The following is an 18,858-nucleotide window of genomic DNA, read 5'->3' as shown; positions in this document are numbered from 1 at the left end:
TCTGTAGCAGGTAAATCGGTGTACGTTCCTTTACTATCTACTTTGTCATTGTATTTGTTACAAAAGAAAACTTCCTTCCAACTATCCCATCTATACTATGCAAAACGGCATAGACACAAGATAATCTCCCAAATAAAACAGGTCCTTGTGAAGGGTACGGAAGAGACTCCACCTCTGGTTATTAAATGAGTATGAGATGAATTGCATGAATTGCACATCACGCCCACCCCCTCTTCTTCTCTTTCTATGCATCTCGTACGGGTTCCACAGTTTCCACTCAGCCCAGTTCTAAAGCAGGGATGTTCTTTCTCTAAACAAAACGCATGGAGGTGGGTGCAAAAGGGCAGAAAGCCCTCTCTTCAGGGAGCAGATTGCTAACAAGAAAGGCTTTGATGGCCAATATTTCTGTCTCTCATATCACCAGCGCACCTCAGCTCGAGGTCTTGCCATTTCAATGGGAACAGCAAAGATTTGTCTGGCCTAATTTCAGCAGAAGACAGAATTATGAATGAGCGCTTGACCACTCAGACTTTCCCTTCCTGCTTTTTTGAAAAATATGTTTCAGTGTTCCATTATGTGTCTACTCAGAAAATATGTTCACATCCCTCTAGAGAATTAGCAGGGAAAAAAAAAAAACAACAAAACCAAATCACAAATGTTCTTGCTTTCTCATCTATTGCCTGTAACCTCCTGCTGCCTATTGCCCATCGAGTCTCAGACCACGATAAGGAGGTTACTTTTCAAACTTTCATGTGCACACAAAATATCACAGTGTGAGTTGGCGCTAACAGAAGCTTGGCTGAACACGACAGCCTACAAAATTGCTGTAAAGATGCCAAAAACCACATTGTTGCACATTGTTGCATGCATTTACCAGACAGTTTTTGAATACATGTCAAAAAATTATTCAATTTGCACAGTAACAGGTGTGTATTTTTCCTTCAATAGCTACTTGATCACAAAATCAATTACAATGAAAACTCCTTCAGAAAAATACCTTTTCCTACCCCACAGACCATGCAGAGCTTCATAGCTAGGTGTGCTGAGACGGCACTGGAAACCACCTCACCCAGTAAGTAATGCAATGAAAAAGCCTGGGAGACAATGTGGTTTAGAAGAGTCATGCAGAGGCTTTTAGCCTGAATCCACATCACGCTTTTGGTTTTTACCTTGTCAGGCTCCTTGAAAGCAAGTCCAAATGAACCATGTTTTGGACTTGTGCTCCATGTTGATGTGGTTTCCAGTGCCTGTCAAAATACAACTCTCTCTCATCTCAGCTATAAAGCTGTCTGAAACTTCAGGCTTTGTAATAAGTGTTTTGAATTGGGGGTTTCATACCTACAGCTCTGCTGACGCCATAAATACTCGATGTTGATCTGCTGCTCCTAGAGCATCTACTGACCCAGATCTACAGGAAAGCAGCTCTGCACAGCCAGGGACCCTTAACCAAAACCAGCGCCAGTGTTCACCTCATTGCCTCCTGCTGGGCGTGCTGCCCTGGAAGGAACAAACAAGCAAACCTCAGGACATGTTTTAGAAGAGCCAAGGAGTTTTCAGAGCCACGTGTGAAAGTGGTGTCTCCACTAGCACAGACCCTGCACAGTGAGCCCTGACACATGAGGGTCTTCAGAACTGTTTCTTTCCATCCTCACACGAGGATTAAGAACAGGTTGGGAAGCCTTCCTTGTGCTTTACTTCTTACAGGGTTTCTTCCTGCGCCTAAAGAAGACAAAGTTGTCTCTTGTCAAATACTCACCATCATCATCTTAAGCACCAAAAGGGGCCTGCTCTCCCTCAGCTCACTAACCTCAAGTCACACCACCTCCGGCCCTCTTCGAACCTTTTTAAGGGCTTGTCTGAAAACAGGAGTTTCATTCAGGCCAGCAAAAGCTGTTCAGCCATTTCTTGTGAGAAGATAATGCTGTTGGTGCTGTTGACATGGATGTGGATGGGGGTGGTTGGTTGAGCTTTGCTGGTGCTGGGACAAGCAGCAGTGCTGGCAAGGAAGCATTGAGGAATTCTCCTTCTTTCATCTCCTCTTTTAATCTACAATTATTATCAAGAAGTTGAAGCACAGACCAATATCTTGACACTGGTTTTGATCTGGATTCTGAGGAAGTGGTGAAAGGCCAAAGTTGCAACCTAAGCATGTAACTTCAGAGAAACAGAAGAAAGATACCGAAGAGCCAAAGGCAGTTAAATAAGCACTTCTGACCTAAAACTTAACATACCAGCAGTGAAAGTTCAACAGGTTTGTGAAATATTTGAAAACAGAACTCAATGGGTGCTTACGAATTCCTTCACGATTGTGCTTCCCATACATAATGCTATTATGTGGTGAGAAATATTCCCTCTAATGCTGTTCTTGTATCAGACTCAATCCTTAGAGGAGGCTGTTGGTTTCATTTTTTAGACACTACACAAACCACAGCCGAAGGAAAGCATCATAGAAAAACTGGTCTTCTGTAAAATAGTAGCTTGGCCAGAAACATAAGATCTCATTCATAATCGTGTTCATAATCGTATGCATGAGATGCAGTCCAGGAAAATGAGTGGAGATAGCTACTTGAACAAGGGTCTGGTATTCAAGCTATGTCTTGTTTCTGTTAATGTCCTAAACCCCTGAAAAGTCAAAATGCCTTCACGTCCCAAAAGCTGTTCTTGTATCAGACTCAATCCTTAGAGGGGGCTGTTGGTTTCATTGTTTAGACACTACACAAACCACAGCCAAAGGAAAGCATCATAGAAAAATTGGGCTTCTGTAAAATGGTAGCTTGGCCAGAATCATGGGGTTTCATTCATAATCGTGTCTAGTTCAGCAAAGTTAAAGGCTAAAATACAACTTGAGTTGTACTTAGTTGTTAATTTAAAAACTATCAGAAAAACGCAGAGACAAAAAAAAAAAATCCAACCCACCCCCCCGATTATTTTGTTTATCCCTTAGGGATACAGCACAGGCTTCCCATTTTCCTCCCAAGCATCTCCAGAGGTGCTTCTGACCACATTCAAGCTTGTCTGGCTCCTTCTGTACAATTTAACAGCTACCCAGAAATCCGACTTCAGGAAACACTGCTGTGAAGACACCTCTTTTTCTCTCAGAGATGAAACATGGGTGCACCCAAGACCTCTGCATGCCAAACTCCGCAAAGTCTGAAGAATCTCAGAGCTGTTCCTCTTTCTGGCCAAAAGCAAACTATGCAGTGAATGCTAAAATAAACTTGCAGAGAATATGAATCTTGGGTTCGTATTTCAGTAATTAACAGGGGAACAGAGGTGCAGGTGACCACCACAGTGCCTTTTATGGAATCGGACATACCTTCCATTGGAAAATACAGTGATTCTAAGTTTTAAATAACAGTTTCAAAGGCCTTTTGAAAAGTTTCCTACTTCTGTACTTGGAAGTAATGAAGCACCTACGTAAGAACAGCTTCACACCTTCCTTTTTCAGTCAATCACCACCCAGTGGAGGGGACTGCTCTACTGGGAACACTCTCAGGCTACATATGGACACTTACTGGAGAGAGAGGACAGGCAGCGAGACAGACAATTTTGCCGCCTAGAGCGATGTAGATAGGTTGAATGGATGCAGTTATCATGCAGGTGTGCTGCCTCAAATGTTTCCTATAGGGAGAAAGCAATGAAGATTCATCATTTCTTTCATGGAGTAATGCAAGAATCCATTTCTTAGCGATTGCTGTGGCAGCTGGAGTCTTCAGTTTGGGAGTTATCACTTCTTGATCCATTTCTGGATGAAATACCATTATAAATAACAGGTTAAAATTTCATCTATTTAAATGACAGATGTAGAACCTACACACTTGTCACAGGTATTAAATTATAATATACATAGACACATAACACACAGTAAGTATTTCATACGGACATTTACAATAAATGGCACTAAACACCTTTATTAAGATTTTAATTTTTCTTTTATGAAAAATGAATAGAATTCTTTTTTCCCTTGTACACAGAGGAAGAGCAAACTAATGGCAAAAATCAAGAACACTTCCTTATTTCAATACCATCTTTGTAGCCACAAAGATACAACTATTTAACAGACAAGAAATACTGTTTATTGCAGACTTCAAGCTGATTCATGTGAAAAAGGCACTATGAAACTTAATCAAACTAGGTGATTAAATTTGTCTGAAGTGATATTATATATAATATATATATTACATATAAAATCACATGACCATGTGAAAAAACAGAACATCTTGTGACCAAAAAAACTCATTGCATCTTCAAAAATAATATTTGTTGAAAGGCTTGTTTCCTTTTCTCCCCCTTTTGCCTCCAGGAATCCACTTTTCCAAAAGATTACATTTATAAAGGAACAACAGCCTTTTAGATAAGAAAGAACTGACATCTGGGATCAACACACAGACGAGTGTAGATGATGCACTGTTCTTTTGATGGGCTAAGTTAGAGACAAAAAAATGCAAGTATATTTTAAAAAAAAAAAAAAAGGGCTGTGAATTGTTTCATGGCTACTTACAGCAGATCTGATCACCTCTTTGAGCTGAGTTGTGTTACTATTTGCTAGTTACTCCTTCTTGTGCAATATTATAGTTTATCACGAGTGAAGTATTGATAAAATCAATGTACAGAGTATTATTTTGCCATAAACAGCATCATTAGTAATAAAACATATTGGGAGGGATGCAAGAAAGATTCAGTCTATGTTGGGCTGTTGTTCATTTTCCAAACATTTCCCCTCTGACTGCTGGCATCAACCACTTAAGTAAACATCCTGCAGCCAAATGCATGACATGAAAGACTGAGCCCAAAAGATGTAATTGCACACTACAGCAAGAGATTGGATTCGGAATCTCGTTATTAGTGAAGGGGTCAAATGCTTTTTTTATTGCTGCCTCAGCTTCCTTCAGATGAATCACAAAGATGTGTTCCAGTCTATCTGTCATGATAATTCCATAAAGCCACGACTCATCTTCAGGTGTAAATGAATCGTGGGCCAACAGTTTCACCTGTCAGGAACCTCCACGGTATTTCTCATCTGGTCATTTTTAATGATGAGAAGCCAGCAGCAGCTACTTCTGTGGAGACTACTGTAAATTTTCTTTGTGGTGGCTAGTTACGTTTACAATATACTACGACATTTCCCTTCACTGCTTCCTAAAGCAAAGCTGGATGGTGTAATGCTATGGACAACAGAATTAAAGAAAAGGAGAAACACATTTAGTGGCTGCTTCCTTCATCAAAGGACTCCACACCTGAATCTGTGGCAGCTGCACTGATTTTTTCTTGTCGTCTTCTCATAATTTCTTGCAGTTCTGAACTGCCACTGTTAGCCTATAAACAAATAAAGAATAAAAGGAGATTACTTGTGGTTTCGACACATAATAAAGTTCCTCTGACAGCATTTTATTAAGATAGATGTTTGAACAAATTAAACTCACCTCGCAGCTCCACAACTAAAAATGAGCTACGAATCTGGTTAGGTAACGCTTGGAACAGGAAAGTATTTATGCTACCCTTAAATATGGACCAGAAAAGAAGCTGCAGACTATTAGAAGTGTCAGCCTGACTCTCAGCACTGCTGAGCACCTTTAGTTTGCACACGAGCTGCTGGAAGTATTGGATATTAATGGGGTGAAATGGCTTTGGTAAAAGTAGGGTTAAAGCTCAGCAAGTTTGCTTGGACTCCACCCTTGAGTACTGAAAAATCAAGGCAATCATATTTAGGAATTAAAACACATAAAACCTTGGTGGTTTTAGTTTTATGTAAACACAAAATTCACGCATGCACAAGGGTTTGCAAAGCCAAGGCCTAAGTAAGGATTTGATCTTAGCGTCTCACATCACACAATACACCATCTTGCGTTCGCTGTTTGGGGTCACAGGTTTCAAACTCATAGCAGAGTAATAGGAATTTGGTGTATTGTTGGATTAGCAACAGTAAAGTATTGTGAGGACAAGGCTTTATATCACCTTTTAGGGTGAAAAACAGGTCTGCTGAGTTAGATGCAAACAGATTGCTTTGACAACGTAAATGAAGTTATTAGCAAGGCCAGAACACATACCCACTAGAGCAGAACTTTCCAAAGTGTGCATGACTCTGAATAAAATGAGAGGATTATAAAGCAAGCGCCATAACTGCTTGGGTGTTATTTGGCTATTACAAGACCTTCCAAGCTTCAAAACTAGCTTCAAAATTAGCCTCTGAATAAGGAAGCAGAATTTGGTTTTGAAATTTGTAAAATAGATTTCATGACTGTTAAGGGGAAAAATCCTTCAGTTGATTCTGAACTCCTGAAAATTTATCCTGCTATGTAAAATTTAATTTAGATTTATCCTGTTATTTCCATTACAATGCATTATCTGATGCCATTACCTGGCAGACAGGTTAGGCGTCCACAAGGAGGGAGGCTAGGATGTTTCTTGTAGGTAAATTACCATTGCTCTCTTCTTCCAGAGTGGAAAGGCAAAACAGGGGGCTTATAACTGACTCTCTGAAGGCGAGAGAGCAGTCTTATTTGTCTTAATTCATCTTGTCCTTGCCCACTTGGTTTCAGGTACAAGTGCAACGGTCACCCGTTACTGAAGTCATGCATAAAAAACATCAGCAACAACGTGCTTTATCAGAGGTCACGTAGAAATTTCTCTAAAAATGACTGAGCAGCCAAGGCTGAAACAGGTTACCTTCCTGATAACATCAATAACGACGTGACTGATGAGCTCGAAACACTGCTCAATTTGGGCAGCTGCAATAGATGGCATGGCACAACACAGCAGGCACATTCGGCTCGGAGGTGAGGTACAGGGGAGCTAGGTAGCCTAGGGCTGTTCTTAGGAATAAAATTTTTGGAACAGATCGCTAGACCTCAGCCTTAGTGATTTATCCAGCTTAATCTCTAACCAGATCATGAGGTATTAATAAATTCCATCATTCAGTCCCACTTATGTGCCCGGGTCGTTCCTTTCACCGAGGTATCAAAGTGAACAAGCTCTTCTTCCAGGCCATTTGAAACACGTATTAGAGAGAAACCATTTTTGATTTTAAAGTGGTGTGTACCCACACTTCCCACTTATGAGGCAGGAAGACAATGAGAATGTGGATCTGGAGCATTCCCTCAGGATACCATGTCTCTGTGCTTGTCTTCTGTAGTGATTTTCAACACCAGAGCTTGAAACGCTCAACAAAAGTTAAGGAAACGGACACCTAAGATCTCGTCATCAGGGAGACTATTAATATTTTCACTTTTCAATCAAAAAGTAACTGGCTGAGTTGCTGTGATACACTGTACTTGGCAAACCTCAACTTGCTGGAGCAGACCCAAAAAACATCTCCTGTGAGCGATAATCTGATCGGTAGAAGTGCGGCGCACTCTGCCTCCTCCCGAGGTGCTGCTGCTTGCCACCACCACTGCCTCTGGCCGAAAGGAGGGTTTTGGTCCTGGCTGTGGCCAGCTCGCTGCTGTCTTGACACCCTGGTGTCACACAGACTTATCTTTCTGCGTTTGCTTGGCCAGGCCCAGAAAGCTGTTGAACCCCAAACACCTCCCCTGCACTTGCAGTCTGTTGCTTGGTCATGTTTATAGAGGGGCTACAACTGCCTTGGATGTTCTAAACTCTGGTGTGATTCAGAACTGAATAGAGTTGTTATGAAAATGAAGTAAAACAATTGAAAGCATGGTAGCTATTTGTTTTGTCTTCGGCAGGGTAAAATTACCAAATTCCAATAACAACTGGATTTCCAATTACAAAATACTGAATTCCTCTGCCTGAGGTGGAAGAACACGGAAAAGAAAATTGCAGCTGCATAAAGTTGAAGATCTGGTTGTCTGTATTTGGAAATGCAGCCCCACATCTGAGAAGAAAGCCTTTCACTGGCTTGCAGATATAGTGTGAATCCAGAAACACTTGTGGAAGATTCCAAATAGAAAATAACAACTAAAGGCAAGGCATGGAGTTCTGTAATGCCAGAGTGTATGGGTTTGCTCTCTTTGTGGCTATTACTGCTATTAACACCCAGGCCATTTACTGCAACATGAGACCTGCAAGTAGTACGTAAAGGATGCCAGAGAACGTCATGAAAACTTATCAGTTATTAATCATGTAGGACAATCTTGGTGGTCAAATCCATAACTGCTTATAAAAAAGCATTCCAATGTAAAGTAGGCCTGACACCAGTACAAGTATGTGTGTGCTTAAATGCTTCTGTTCCTAGAAGCAATAAGAGCATAACCCTGATGGAAACACCGAGACTTATCTTTGCTGGGTCACATGTAGACATTTTGGCTGTGACACTCATTCCTACAGCTTGTCTTAAAGACAGCCTTCCTAAACCCTGTGACTTGAAATATTATAGAGACAGAAAGGAAGATGAGACATAATGTTTTGGGTAGTTCAGCGAAAAACAGGCTAAAGCAATCAGGAATTGCATAAATTCTGAAATTCATCACTTAAGCCTCAAATAACCGAGGCAGAAATAAGTATTTCAATTACCTTTTCACTAACAAAATCCAGTGGCCTTGTTAAACTCCCCATACCTGTTTACTAACACTTGTAGAGCATTTATAAGGCAAGTTTTGACTGCTCAGTTTCCTGCAGTGCAAGACCTAACTGAGGCAAGCAGGATAACACCATGGAGGAAAAAGGGTACAGACTTCTACAATCCAGTGCATCTCTGCATTTTTAAACTGACTTCCACCAGAAAGGGATTTTCATCTCTCTTAAAAATCTGAAATACAACTGCTGGCATTCCAGAAAAGTTAAAGAGTACACATATATCTTCACTTGGAACTGATGGATTGCTTTGGAATGTAGTGTCATATATTCCTAAGAATGAAAGTGAAATATTTCTCCCTCTCAGAGGAAAAAAGGGCTAGAGGAAGGTAATAAAGCAATTTTAATAGTGTTAGAAAGCAATGCTCTCTGATACATACTGATGAGGTAAATTGTAAAATATGCATCATCATAAACTCGTCTTTTTTTTGTCATATTGTTATATGCCTGGTAGTTAAAGCTTAAAATCATTTAAGCAAGACAGACTCAGCTTCACAAGAGGATAAGAAAAACATTTTAAACCTCTTCAAGATTTTCTTTTAAACAGGATGTGAAGAATATAGCTTCTCATTTGGGTTAGTCTCACCTCTAGACAGTATCGAGTCCATTTTTCCACTTGCCATACCAAGTTTTAAAAAAAAAAAAAAAAGTAGACACCTGCAACTCTCCTGGTTTAAAATCGGTAAACATTCGCCCTAGCACAACTCTGTATACAAGCTTTTAAGGTGTTTAAGGAACAATACTGTGGTAATTAAAGCAAACTGCGACAAAGCAATGGATACAGAGGTACAGTATGGTATCCTTAGCTCAGTAATTCTGCTAGCACAGTGTCAAATGTGTTTTCCCCCACTTACGAAGCCACCAATACAGATGCCCTCAAAGGCTGACCTGAAAGGCCTCGAGATTCAACAGTGAGCTCACTCCAGCACTTTCTCACGCCTAATACATCAAATCTCTACAAAGAGAAAGGAAGACTAACTCATCATCACCAAAAGCACCAGGAGCACCTGTTTGTCCACTTGTATCAGGCAGAGCAAGAAGCATGAAAGAGAGCATTTTACTCTCTCGTCTTATTTTCCCCAAAGCCCTTTATGGCTCATTTTGTCTTCCTGCAGCCTGATTACAACGTACAATGTCTTAAACTTGGGAACAACCCTGCATTTTTATTAATGCTTTGTGGAAACCTTTAGAAATCGGGAGAGATTCCACCTAGTGTTTTGATGGATGCTGTTTCAGTGGATACCATGTAACTTGGGTGCAAACAGTGCTTCTCAGCATGATGGGAAATGAGGAATAAACAGCTGCCTTGCCCAAAGAGCTATTTACTTCTACGAGTTCAAAGCACGACTCAGCATTAGGTTAGCAACAAGGGTTATACGTACCTCCAAGGCAGATTTCTGTACCGTAATTTGGCTGTAGACTCTAGACCCTTCTGGGCAAACAGTCCTCAGTTCCTCTTTGTTAAGGGAGAAAAGCTGAGCACCCGTCAGCACACCGAGGCTGTTAACAGTCCTGGGGTCACACCGGAGGAACAAATAAGAAATAAGCCAAAATGCACTCGCCAAGGGAGAGAAGGAAATTGGCTTTATCCCACATTGTCTCAAGACAAAACTTAATGCAGCAGGACTCTTGAAATGAATTCAGTATTTGCCATAAGAAATACCTTTTGGTGAAGGTTAATATATATATTTTTCCCTCTCTAAATAGATCTCTGTAGGTCTACGACCATATTGATATGTATGGATATATTACACTGTATGTATGGATGGATATATTACATTTACTTCTATACATAAATATATATGTATGTAAAATCAAATTCTTTTTTCCAAGCATGCAGCTGACGTATTTTGATTTTCAGAAGGCTACTCAGTTTTAAAAAGTGAACAGGCCTCAGCCTAATTACTGAGAGAAAAATAATTTTAAGACCTTTTCTTACATTTGCCCTCAAACTTACACAGGGTTGAATCCTTTGGACTGCAACCATGCTTTCACATCCTCCGGTGAAGAGTCGTAAGTGATGTTGACAACTGGGATGTTTGGTCGTGGCACCTGGAACTTTCTCTGAGCGGCGCTCCGGCCGATGGTGAGCCGGTGGACAAGTTCATCCTGCACCTCCTCCATCTGTGATTTCCTGCCTGAAGAGAGAGATGCCCCACAAGAGTTATTCTCAAGGTTGCTTTATTAAAGTCAGGTCATTTCTTTTACTCCACTCCAAATCTTAAACTCTTCTGGTTTTTCTTTTTTTTTTTTTCCTCCTTTAAAGGTTCATTCACTAGATCTAAATTATTATTCTCCGTTTTTTCCCATGGAAGATTTCAATATTCCCGCTACTCTCTTTGCAAAACAATCAAAAAAGAAAACAAACAAACAAAAAACCAAATTCAGCTGAGACCCGAAAAAAGAAGAGATGAGCCTGATGTCACACAGAGATAGAGATCAGTCTGACAGCATCCAAGCTGTAGAAGAAAAGCAGCATGGAGCATTGTTCAGTTGTCACAGTCCATATTTCTTCAGATAGAATTGTGATGTTTTAAAAATGAAGACAAAAAAAATTACAAGATTGGTTACACTATGGAAAGGCAGCATTTTCCACAAACATTTTTTAATTGAAAGCTCAACTTTTTAGTACAAACCAAATTCAGGCAAAAAATCCAATCACTGCTGCTAAGACATAGCACCTTATATCTAATAAGCTATTATAGTAATCACATTTTTGAAGGAATTTTATGAAATTTGAATTCACTTCAAGTGGGAAGTAACCAGTCAGCTGAAACAATGTCACACTTTGCATTAAAAAAGAAGAAAAGAAGAAAAAGTTTCACCAGAGACAGAGAAATTGGGCAAAGGGTTTTTTTTGTGTCTTTTAAATTATTATTTGGTTAATTTGTTGTTGTTTTTTACTGATTATTTTAACGAAACTGTACAAATTTGCTATCCCACAGAATCCATGTCTGAAGTGCTTAGTTTGGTTGCTGGTCATCAGCAACCTGAAAATCAGCAAACTGAAATACTTTTCATGTACTTCAATAAAATCAATTATGATGACACTGAAAATTGCTTGAAATGCATATAAAAAGTTCTATGGATAATTTCACAAAAATAGGCAGAATCCCAAAAGGTTTAGATATCTTTTTGGACACCAAGAAAATACTGATTTAGCAGAGTTAAACTCTCCATGAAGTAACTCTGGAGCTACTATAAAAATACTTTTACACACAACTTTTAAGTGATCTCAAAAATTCTCAGCATTTCCTTGCCAAGCTATATTTAGTCAACTTTATTCAACCTTCTCACTTTGATACACAAACAGTAACTACAGCACTTTCTCTGATGCATTCTGATGGCAAAACCTATTCCTTTTCTCCCACTACACCAGTAGCAACAGAGGAAAACGACAACTCCAATATGAAAAAAACCTGAGCAAATGTTTCTTTTTCTCCTTTTATCTTCTCCTAATGCCTTTCCAAGGATCAACATCTCTATACAGTTAGACAAATAAAACAAGCTTTACACAGGCTTTTAGGATTTTTTTTTTTTAATCACCACCAAAATAAAAAAATCATCCTTGGTTTAGCCATTTTCTTTTTTCTTTTACAAAATAACCCCAGGTTGAAAGTGGACAGAATATCTCTAGTAAAATATTTGAGGCATTCAGGCCCTATTGTGCTTTTTTTTTTTCCTCCCAGAGTATGAATCAGAAGCCAAAATGACATGTGCTCAGTGATATGTGAAGGTCTGAGATGGGATATATGAGTAAAGCCTTCAGGCAACATTATTGAAGCATGCACCAGTTATTTTCCGAAACAGGAAGAGAGCAAGAAAATGGCAATCTTCCTTCTATTTATCCAGATTTTGAAAGACTTATGTTTTATCTAGGCCAAGATTACAGCAAAAGATAAATATTTAGCTGTTAGGTAACAGAGTCTTGCTGTTGTTCACTGCATTATTGTAAAGAAACGAGATTCCCTCGACCTGAAGCAGGTACCACGTGGTGTGTTCTCTGCAGGGTTCAGGTGAGCCCTTGGGCAGCAGCTGCATGGGCAGGGTTCCCCATTCCCTTTGCAGAAGCAGCTATTTTGAGGGGATGATGAAGTATCTAAAGCCCATCAGGTGGCCTTGAGCAACAGCTCCCAGGAGGGCACAGGAGCTCTCATGCGTGGCCCAGGGCCTCACTGGAGGCTAAGAGGGCAAGAGATGCCTCGTAACCATTTAATCTACAGCAACTGCAACCTTTCACACCTCGCACCCTTGTACTTGAACCTGGGATAGTCTTCATGTTTTCCATCTGTAATGGGTAGAGAAAGGCATACCTGCTAAGGTATGCAAATCTTAAATGGAAATAAAAATCATTTTTGTGTGTGTGAAGATCACAGAATCACAGAACATTAGGAGTTGGAAGGGATCTCAAAAGATCATCTAGTCCAGCCCCCCTGCCAGAGCAGGATCACCTACAGTAGGTCACACAGGAACGTGTCCAGACGAGTTCTGAATGTCTCCAGAGAAGGAGACTCCACAACCTCCCTGGGCAGCCTGTTCTAGTGCTCTGTCATGCTCACAGGGAAAAAGGTTTTTCTAATGTTTTTGTGGAACCTCCTATGTTCCAGCTTGTACTCATTGCCCCTTGTCCTACTACTGGACGTCACTGAACAGACTTCATCCTCCTGACACCCCCGCTTGACATATTTATAAACATTTGTGAGGTCACCCCTCAGCCTCCTCTTCTCCAAGCTAAAGAGACCCAGCTCCTTCAGCCTTTCCTCATAAGGGAGATGTTCCACTCCCTTCATCATCTCTGTGGCTCTGCGCTGGACTCTCTCAAGCAGTTCCCTGTCTCTCGTGAGCTGCAGGGCCCAGCACTGGACACAATATTCCAGATGTGGCCTCACCAGGGCACAGTAGAGGGGGAGGAGGACCTCTCTCAACCTTTCTAATACACCCCAGGATGCCATTGGCCTTCTTGGCCACGAGGGCACATCGCTGGCTCATGGTCATCCTGTTGTCCACCAGAAACCCCAGGTCCCTTTCTCCTGCACTGCTCTCCAACAGGTCAGTCCCCAAACTATACTGGCACATGGGGTTATTCTTTCCCAAGTGCAAAACTCTACACTTGCCATTGTTGACTTTCATAAGATTTCTCCCCACCCAGCCCTCTAGCCTGTCCGGGTGTCTCTGAATGGCAGCACAGCCTTCTGGTGTGTCAACCACTCCTCCCAGTTTCGTGTCGTCAGCAAACTTGCCGACAGCACTCTCTAATCCCTCATCCTGGTTGTTGACGAATATACTGAACAGCACTGGCCCCAGCACTGACCCCTGAGGGACACCACTAGATACAGGCCTCCACTTTCCACATGTTTTATAACTGCTCAGGTTTCTGTTTTTATTTAAGTAACAAACTGCTCAGAAGAGGACAAAGACAAAAGCTGACCATACTGTTCCTTTCAGAAGTGGCAGCAAAGCCCATTCCTTCTGCCAGGCTGTTCTCCATTTACAATTTCCAGCCAGCCAGCCTGTTACGGGAAAACAACTTAAAAAGGTCCTAGAGCCTTCCCACGTTCAGAGTTTGGGTGAGAGGCTGTCTACCATCAGGCAATGTCAAAGCAGGCTCCACCGACTTGAAGCAGGAATGCTTCCCAACCACTGGGGACATGGAGAGAAAAGAAGCCGTCCTGCAGAAAGGATTATGCTAGGTCTCAGTTTTTACCTCAAGTGGAAGTGGGATTTTCTGTTAAGGCAGGGAAGCAGAGGATGGGAAAAGCTATCAACTCCTGAACTGCAAGCAGCTTATTATTTTAACAGCTATTACTTTATACAGTTATAGCAAATGCTTACCTACCAGTCTCAGTTATTTTTAAGCCAAGCCATCACATCATTTAAAGTGCATTTAGGACAGAAATTATTGACTAAATAAGTTCTCCTAACAGAACTTGCTTTTCCGACAATAGAGATTAGAAGCCTCAGCAGCAGTTGGGCTTTGTATTTACAAGGTGGCCATAAGCAGAACTTTTCATGACTGCCACACACTGTTGGATGCCGGTTACCATGCTTTTTCCAGACAAAGGGCTATGGAATGTGTTCTCCTAAGACAAGGACACAAAAACCGGCTCAGCGGCCTGCCAGTTGCTGTTGCTTTAGCCAAGCTAAGGGGACCTGCTTACAAGATGAGTCTCCTACAGCATTAACATGGTTCCTATGCATCAGCCAGACCTGTAAGTCTAACTTTAGATACATGTTTCAGAATGGTGCAAATGCCCTAGAAATATCGATGACCACAGTGTAAAAACAGCCTAAGTGATTTTCAAAGCATTTCAGATTGTAATGTAACAGTGAGTTCAGGTGGAAAAACATACATTAGCCAGAACACCAGTATGGAGACTTACAGTGTTGAAAAGCCCTGGCTGAAGATCCCAGACAGACATAAAAGGAGAGGATTTAGGGCTGGCACAAGTGCAGAAGTGTTTTGCCCCTACCTACCATTGCAATTCACAAGGGTCAGACACAGGATTGAAGCTAAGCATTTCACAGAATCACAGAATAGTTTTGGTTAGAAGAGACTTTAAAGACCATTTTATTCCAAATCCCCTGCCATGGGCAGGGACAACTTCCACCAGACCAGCTTGCTCAAAGCCTCATCTTGAACACTTCCAGGGATGGGGCATCCATAACTTCTCTGGGCAACCTGTTCCAGTGTCTCACCATCCTCATAGTAAGCAATTTCCTCCTAAGATCTAATCTAAATCTACCCTGCTCTAGTTTAAAACCATTGCCCCTTGTTGTATCACCACAGGCCCTTGTAAGCAGTCCCTCCCCAGCTTTCCTGTAGGCTCGCTTCAGGTACTGGAAGGCTGCCACAGGGTCTCCCCTCAGAGACTTCTCCAGGCTGAACAACTCCAACTCTCACAGCTCGTCCTCATAGGGGAGGTAAACATTTATGTGCAACACCAGGTTTCAGGTAATTTAAGGATTAAGCAAAATACACAGGAATGGAAGAAATAATTCTTTTTTTTCCCCCTCTTGCTTCTTAGACAAACTTACGATCCACAGGAATTTGCTTCTGCCTCTGGGTGTCTCGCGCAACACTACCACCACTGTCACTGGAGGTGCTGCTTTGGCGGCTGATGGTTGCTGGCGCTTTGGGCACGGGAACCGGTATCGGTGCTGGTGCGCTGGGAGGGAGCGGGACAGCCATGGGGACAGGAGCAGGCGTTGGAGGCGGTGAAGGAGTAGCAGGAACCGGATCAGGCTGTTTTGCAACATAGTCTGTCCTTTGTTTCTGAAAGGATGCAGAGAGACTCCGTTGGACAACCAAACTTGGACAAGACATCAGACAAACTTGGGTTTCTGCAGAAAATGCCGAGATGCTTTGCACTGACTGACCTCACTTATTACACAAAGACATCTTACTTGCCCGATATAGTTCCGCAATTTGCCAAAACTTGATTTGGCACCAATGTTTGGCATCAATTTCCTTCTTTGTTGGACACAAAAGTCGCAGCAATGGCATCATCTGAAATATGTTTGTTTCTTTCAAACAGGTGAGTTCTATAAATTAAATTGGTTTTAAATACCAAACTCCTAATACCTGGCACTCTAACAGCTTAAAAAATTTGAGTTGGACTTGATCAGTGTCTGCATATTTTAGAGATGTTACTTAAAAAGTAATGAAAAATGAACATAGCAAGCCACACTTAAGCCTGACTAATGGTTTAACTTAAAAATAAATTGGAGTAAGTCACTGAGATTGGGATAATATGCTGTTTCTTGAACTGCAGACACCATTTAAGCTAATAACTAACTAGCATGTGTCTCAAAAATAATTTGTGGCAATAATTCCTTTCCTACTTCTTTGCCTTTAGAATGGCACCAGTTACAGGAAGACACGTATATTTTCCCAAAGTGAACCCAATGACAGACAAGTCCCAAAGCTTGTACATAACCTATGCTACAGTTCTTTTTCAAACAGTTCAAATCCCACATCTCTCTATTTTAACAGTGCTCCCTCTCCGCGGTTTTGGTCTAACATAGCTTGAAACTTTAATATTAAAGTTTGTTTGCTCAATAGAGTTGCCTCATTTCTTACTTATGAGAAGTCTGATTACTTTGGTATGAAAATAGATGAGTACATTCTCCAGATTCATTGCTTCTTCCTGAAATATCTTTCCCTCTTCCTTGGAGGCAGAAGGTTTATGGCAGATTAAGTAAAGAAATATTTGTAGGAGCCATATGTTAGAATCTGAGCAGCACATCACTGGCCTGACAACAATCAAACCTTTATTAAATGTCAGCAACTGCCTTTATACAGGAATCCCCAACTCCGTATGTTGAACTGATGGACGAGGCATTTTGTAGTGCATGTTAACTGGGACCCTTAGAGTTAAGTTATGCTGAGTTATGCCAGCGGAAAATTTATCCCATCAGCTTCTATAAGGAGTCAATTAGGCCTAGAAAAACATCTTTCCTTTCCCTTAGTTAATTTTTCACTTAAATTGTAGCAGTCACCTACTGAAGCAAGCATAAAGTCTTACAATACATTCCCAGGGAAACCTTTTAGTGTTTTGTTGTGTTTTTTTTCTAAGCATTTTATTGTTCAAAGGCATTCATCTCAATTATTTTGTGTCCATCTTGTGCAGTTCATTGTGTGGGGATTAAAAATAAGAATCATATGATGACTCCTCTGTATTCTACTACTTCAATGTTAAGACAATAAACGTTTTTTTAGATGTCAAATGCCAAGAAATTGAAATGCATTACATAAGAGAACATTCAGAATAATGTATATACAACAAACCTGTGCTTTGGTGGAAAGAAAGTGCCTTATTAGGTACAATAGTAAATATACCATTTAGATGTACTATGGTATATACAAAATCTTCTAATTTCATCGATACTAAAATGTCATGAGGATATTCAGAATTTTTTAAATCTTGTTCACAGATTTGAAAATGCCTGACTGTTATCCCGACAAGGTATCCTTATGTGCACCCCTGACATTCTTAAAAAACATGCAAGGAAAAAGCAGGGCTTTTTTTATGGTAGAGAGGATTCATTACAAAACAAGGCATCAACTGCACATCACCACAATCATAATCCAGAAAAAGCAACAGCAAAACACTACATGTAGCTCTCAGTGGATGCTACTCATGTAGTTTGGAAAACATGTTGTACTGCAATCGCAAGTCTCATCAAAATGACTTGCTGGAGTGAAAATAATCTGGAAGCTCCACTCAAATTCTAAATTTACAGATGATACCACATTGAAATACACTCCACATTCTGTGGAACAGCGCCCAAAAGCCAATTACACATTTGAATTGCATTTAATGTTCCTTTTTTAAACACTTTTTTTTTTAACTCCAGATCTTTTGAGGACATTCACACGTTCATCCCATCACTTCTATTCATTGCTACAAACAAAACAAGCATGCACTAAGGAATCTGGTGGCTGCATAGTCCAAAAGAGTAATTTTTGAGGTTCAATATCAGAAGAGTAATTTTGTTACCTCTGAAAGCTCTCCCAGCAATTGCTGTGAGGAAAATGGAGTAAATCACATCAAACAGTATTGTTAGGAAGGCGAACAGTAACTGCCTCATACATCACTCTTGAAATTTCACACAATTCAATATTTAAAACAAGTAATTTAAAAACAAAGGAACATCACTGTTAATAATTATCTCTTCTTACTCACTAAGCAACTCATATAGTGAGTTATTCTTCTGAATAATCAGTGGAGGGCTGTCTACAAAACATACATACGTGACACCATATAAACAATGAGCTCTTTTTAAAGCACCTAACCAGACAGAAACTTAGAAAGAGGTTAAAAAAACCCAAAACACAAACTAAAAATTACAAAGGATTGAAGATCATAAGGTATATGTAGAGAACACTTAAAACCATACAACAATAAGAGTTAAGTCATGGCACATATTAAAAAGGAACCTATTTATTTTAGCTTAAGAAACATTGGCTAGCTTAGAAAATGAAGTAAACTCACTGCTGACAGTCATAAGAACAATGAACAGTTCTGGGGTTTGGTTTTCCTTCCTCCTCATTTTTTTTGTTTCAGAATAAACTTGCATTCCTCAACTCAAGTATATTGAAACAAATGCTTTACATATTTGGAATACTGATGATATACACTCATTAAAAATCTGAATATGTCAGAAAAGCTTGCTGAGATTAAGATTTTTTTTCTTTTTTTTTTCCTACAAAATCTTTGTTTTTACAGGAAAAAAAGATAGAAGTCCCAAAGCTCTTTTTCCACACCCTACAGCCTGCATCTTGTCAAAAATGAAGATACAGCATGATGTGATATATTCTTAATG

The 18,858-nt window shown here is 40.4% G+C and overlaps 1 protein-coding gene across 1 annotated transcript in view; it reads right to left on the bottom strand.

The window, feature by feature from the left end:
• Positions 1-4,729: 4,729 nt before the first annotated feature.
• EPS8 (epidermal growth factor receptor pathway substrate 8) overlaps positions 4,730-18,858 on the bottom strand; it is a gene marked incomplete at its 5' end in the record, with an annotated part of 29,308 nt that continues 15,179 nt past the window's right edge. The window contains 4 exons of the mRNA XM_009877622.1: positions 4,730-5,316; positions 9,915-10,044; positions 10,490-10,670; positions 15,568-15,805. Coding sequence (XP_009875924.1) covers positions 5,203-5,316; positions 9,915-10,044; positions 10,490-10,670; positions 15,568-15,805 — 663 coding nt within the window. The remainder of the gene's footprint in view (positions 5,317-9,914; positions 10,045-10,489; positions 10,671-15,567; positions 15,806-18,858) is intronic.

The sequence above is a fragment of the Apaloderma vittatum genome, unplaced genomic scaffold (genome assembly GCF_000703405.1).
Source record: "Apaloderma vittatum isolate BGI_N311 unplaced genomic scaffold, ASM70340v1 scaffold10961, whole genome shotgun sequence".
Classification (NCBI taxonomy): Eukaryota; Metazoa; Chordata; class Aves; order Trogoniformes; family Trogonidae; genus Apaloderma; species Apaloderma vittatum.
This window is presented reverse-complemented; position numbering and strand designations above follow the sequence as displayed.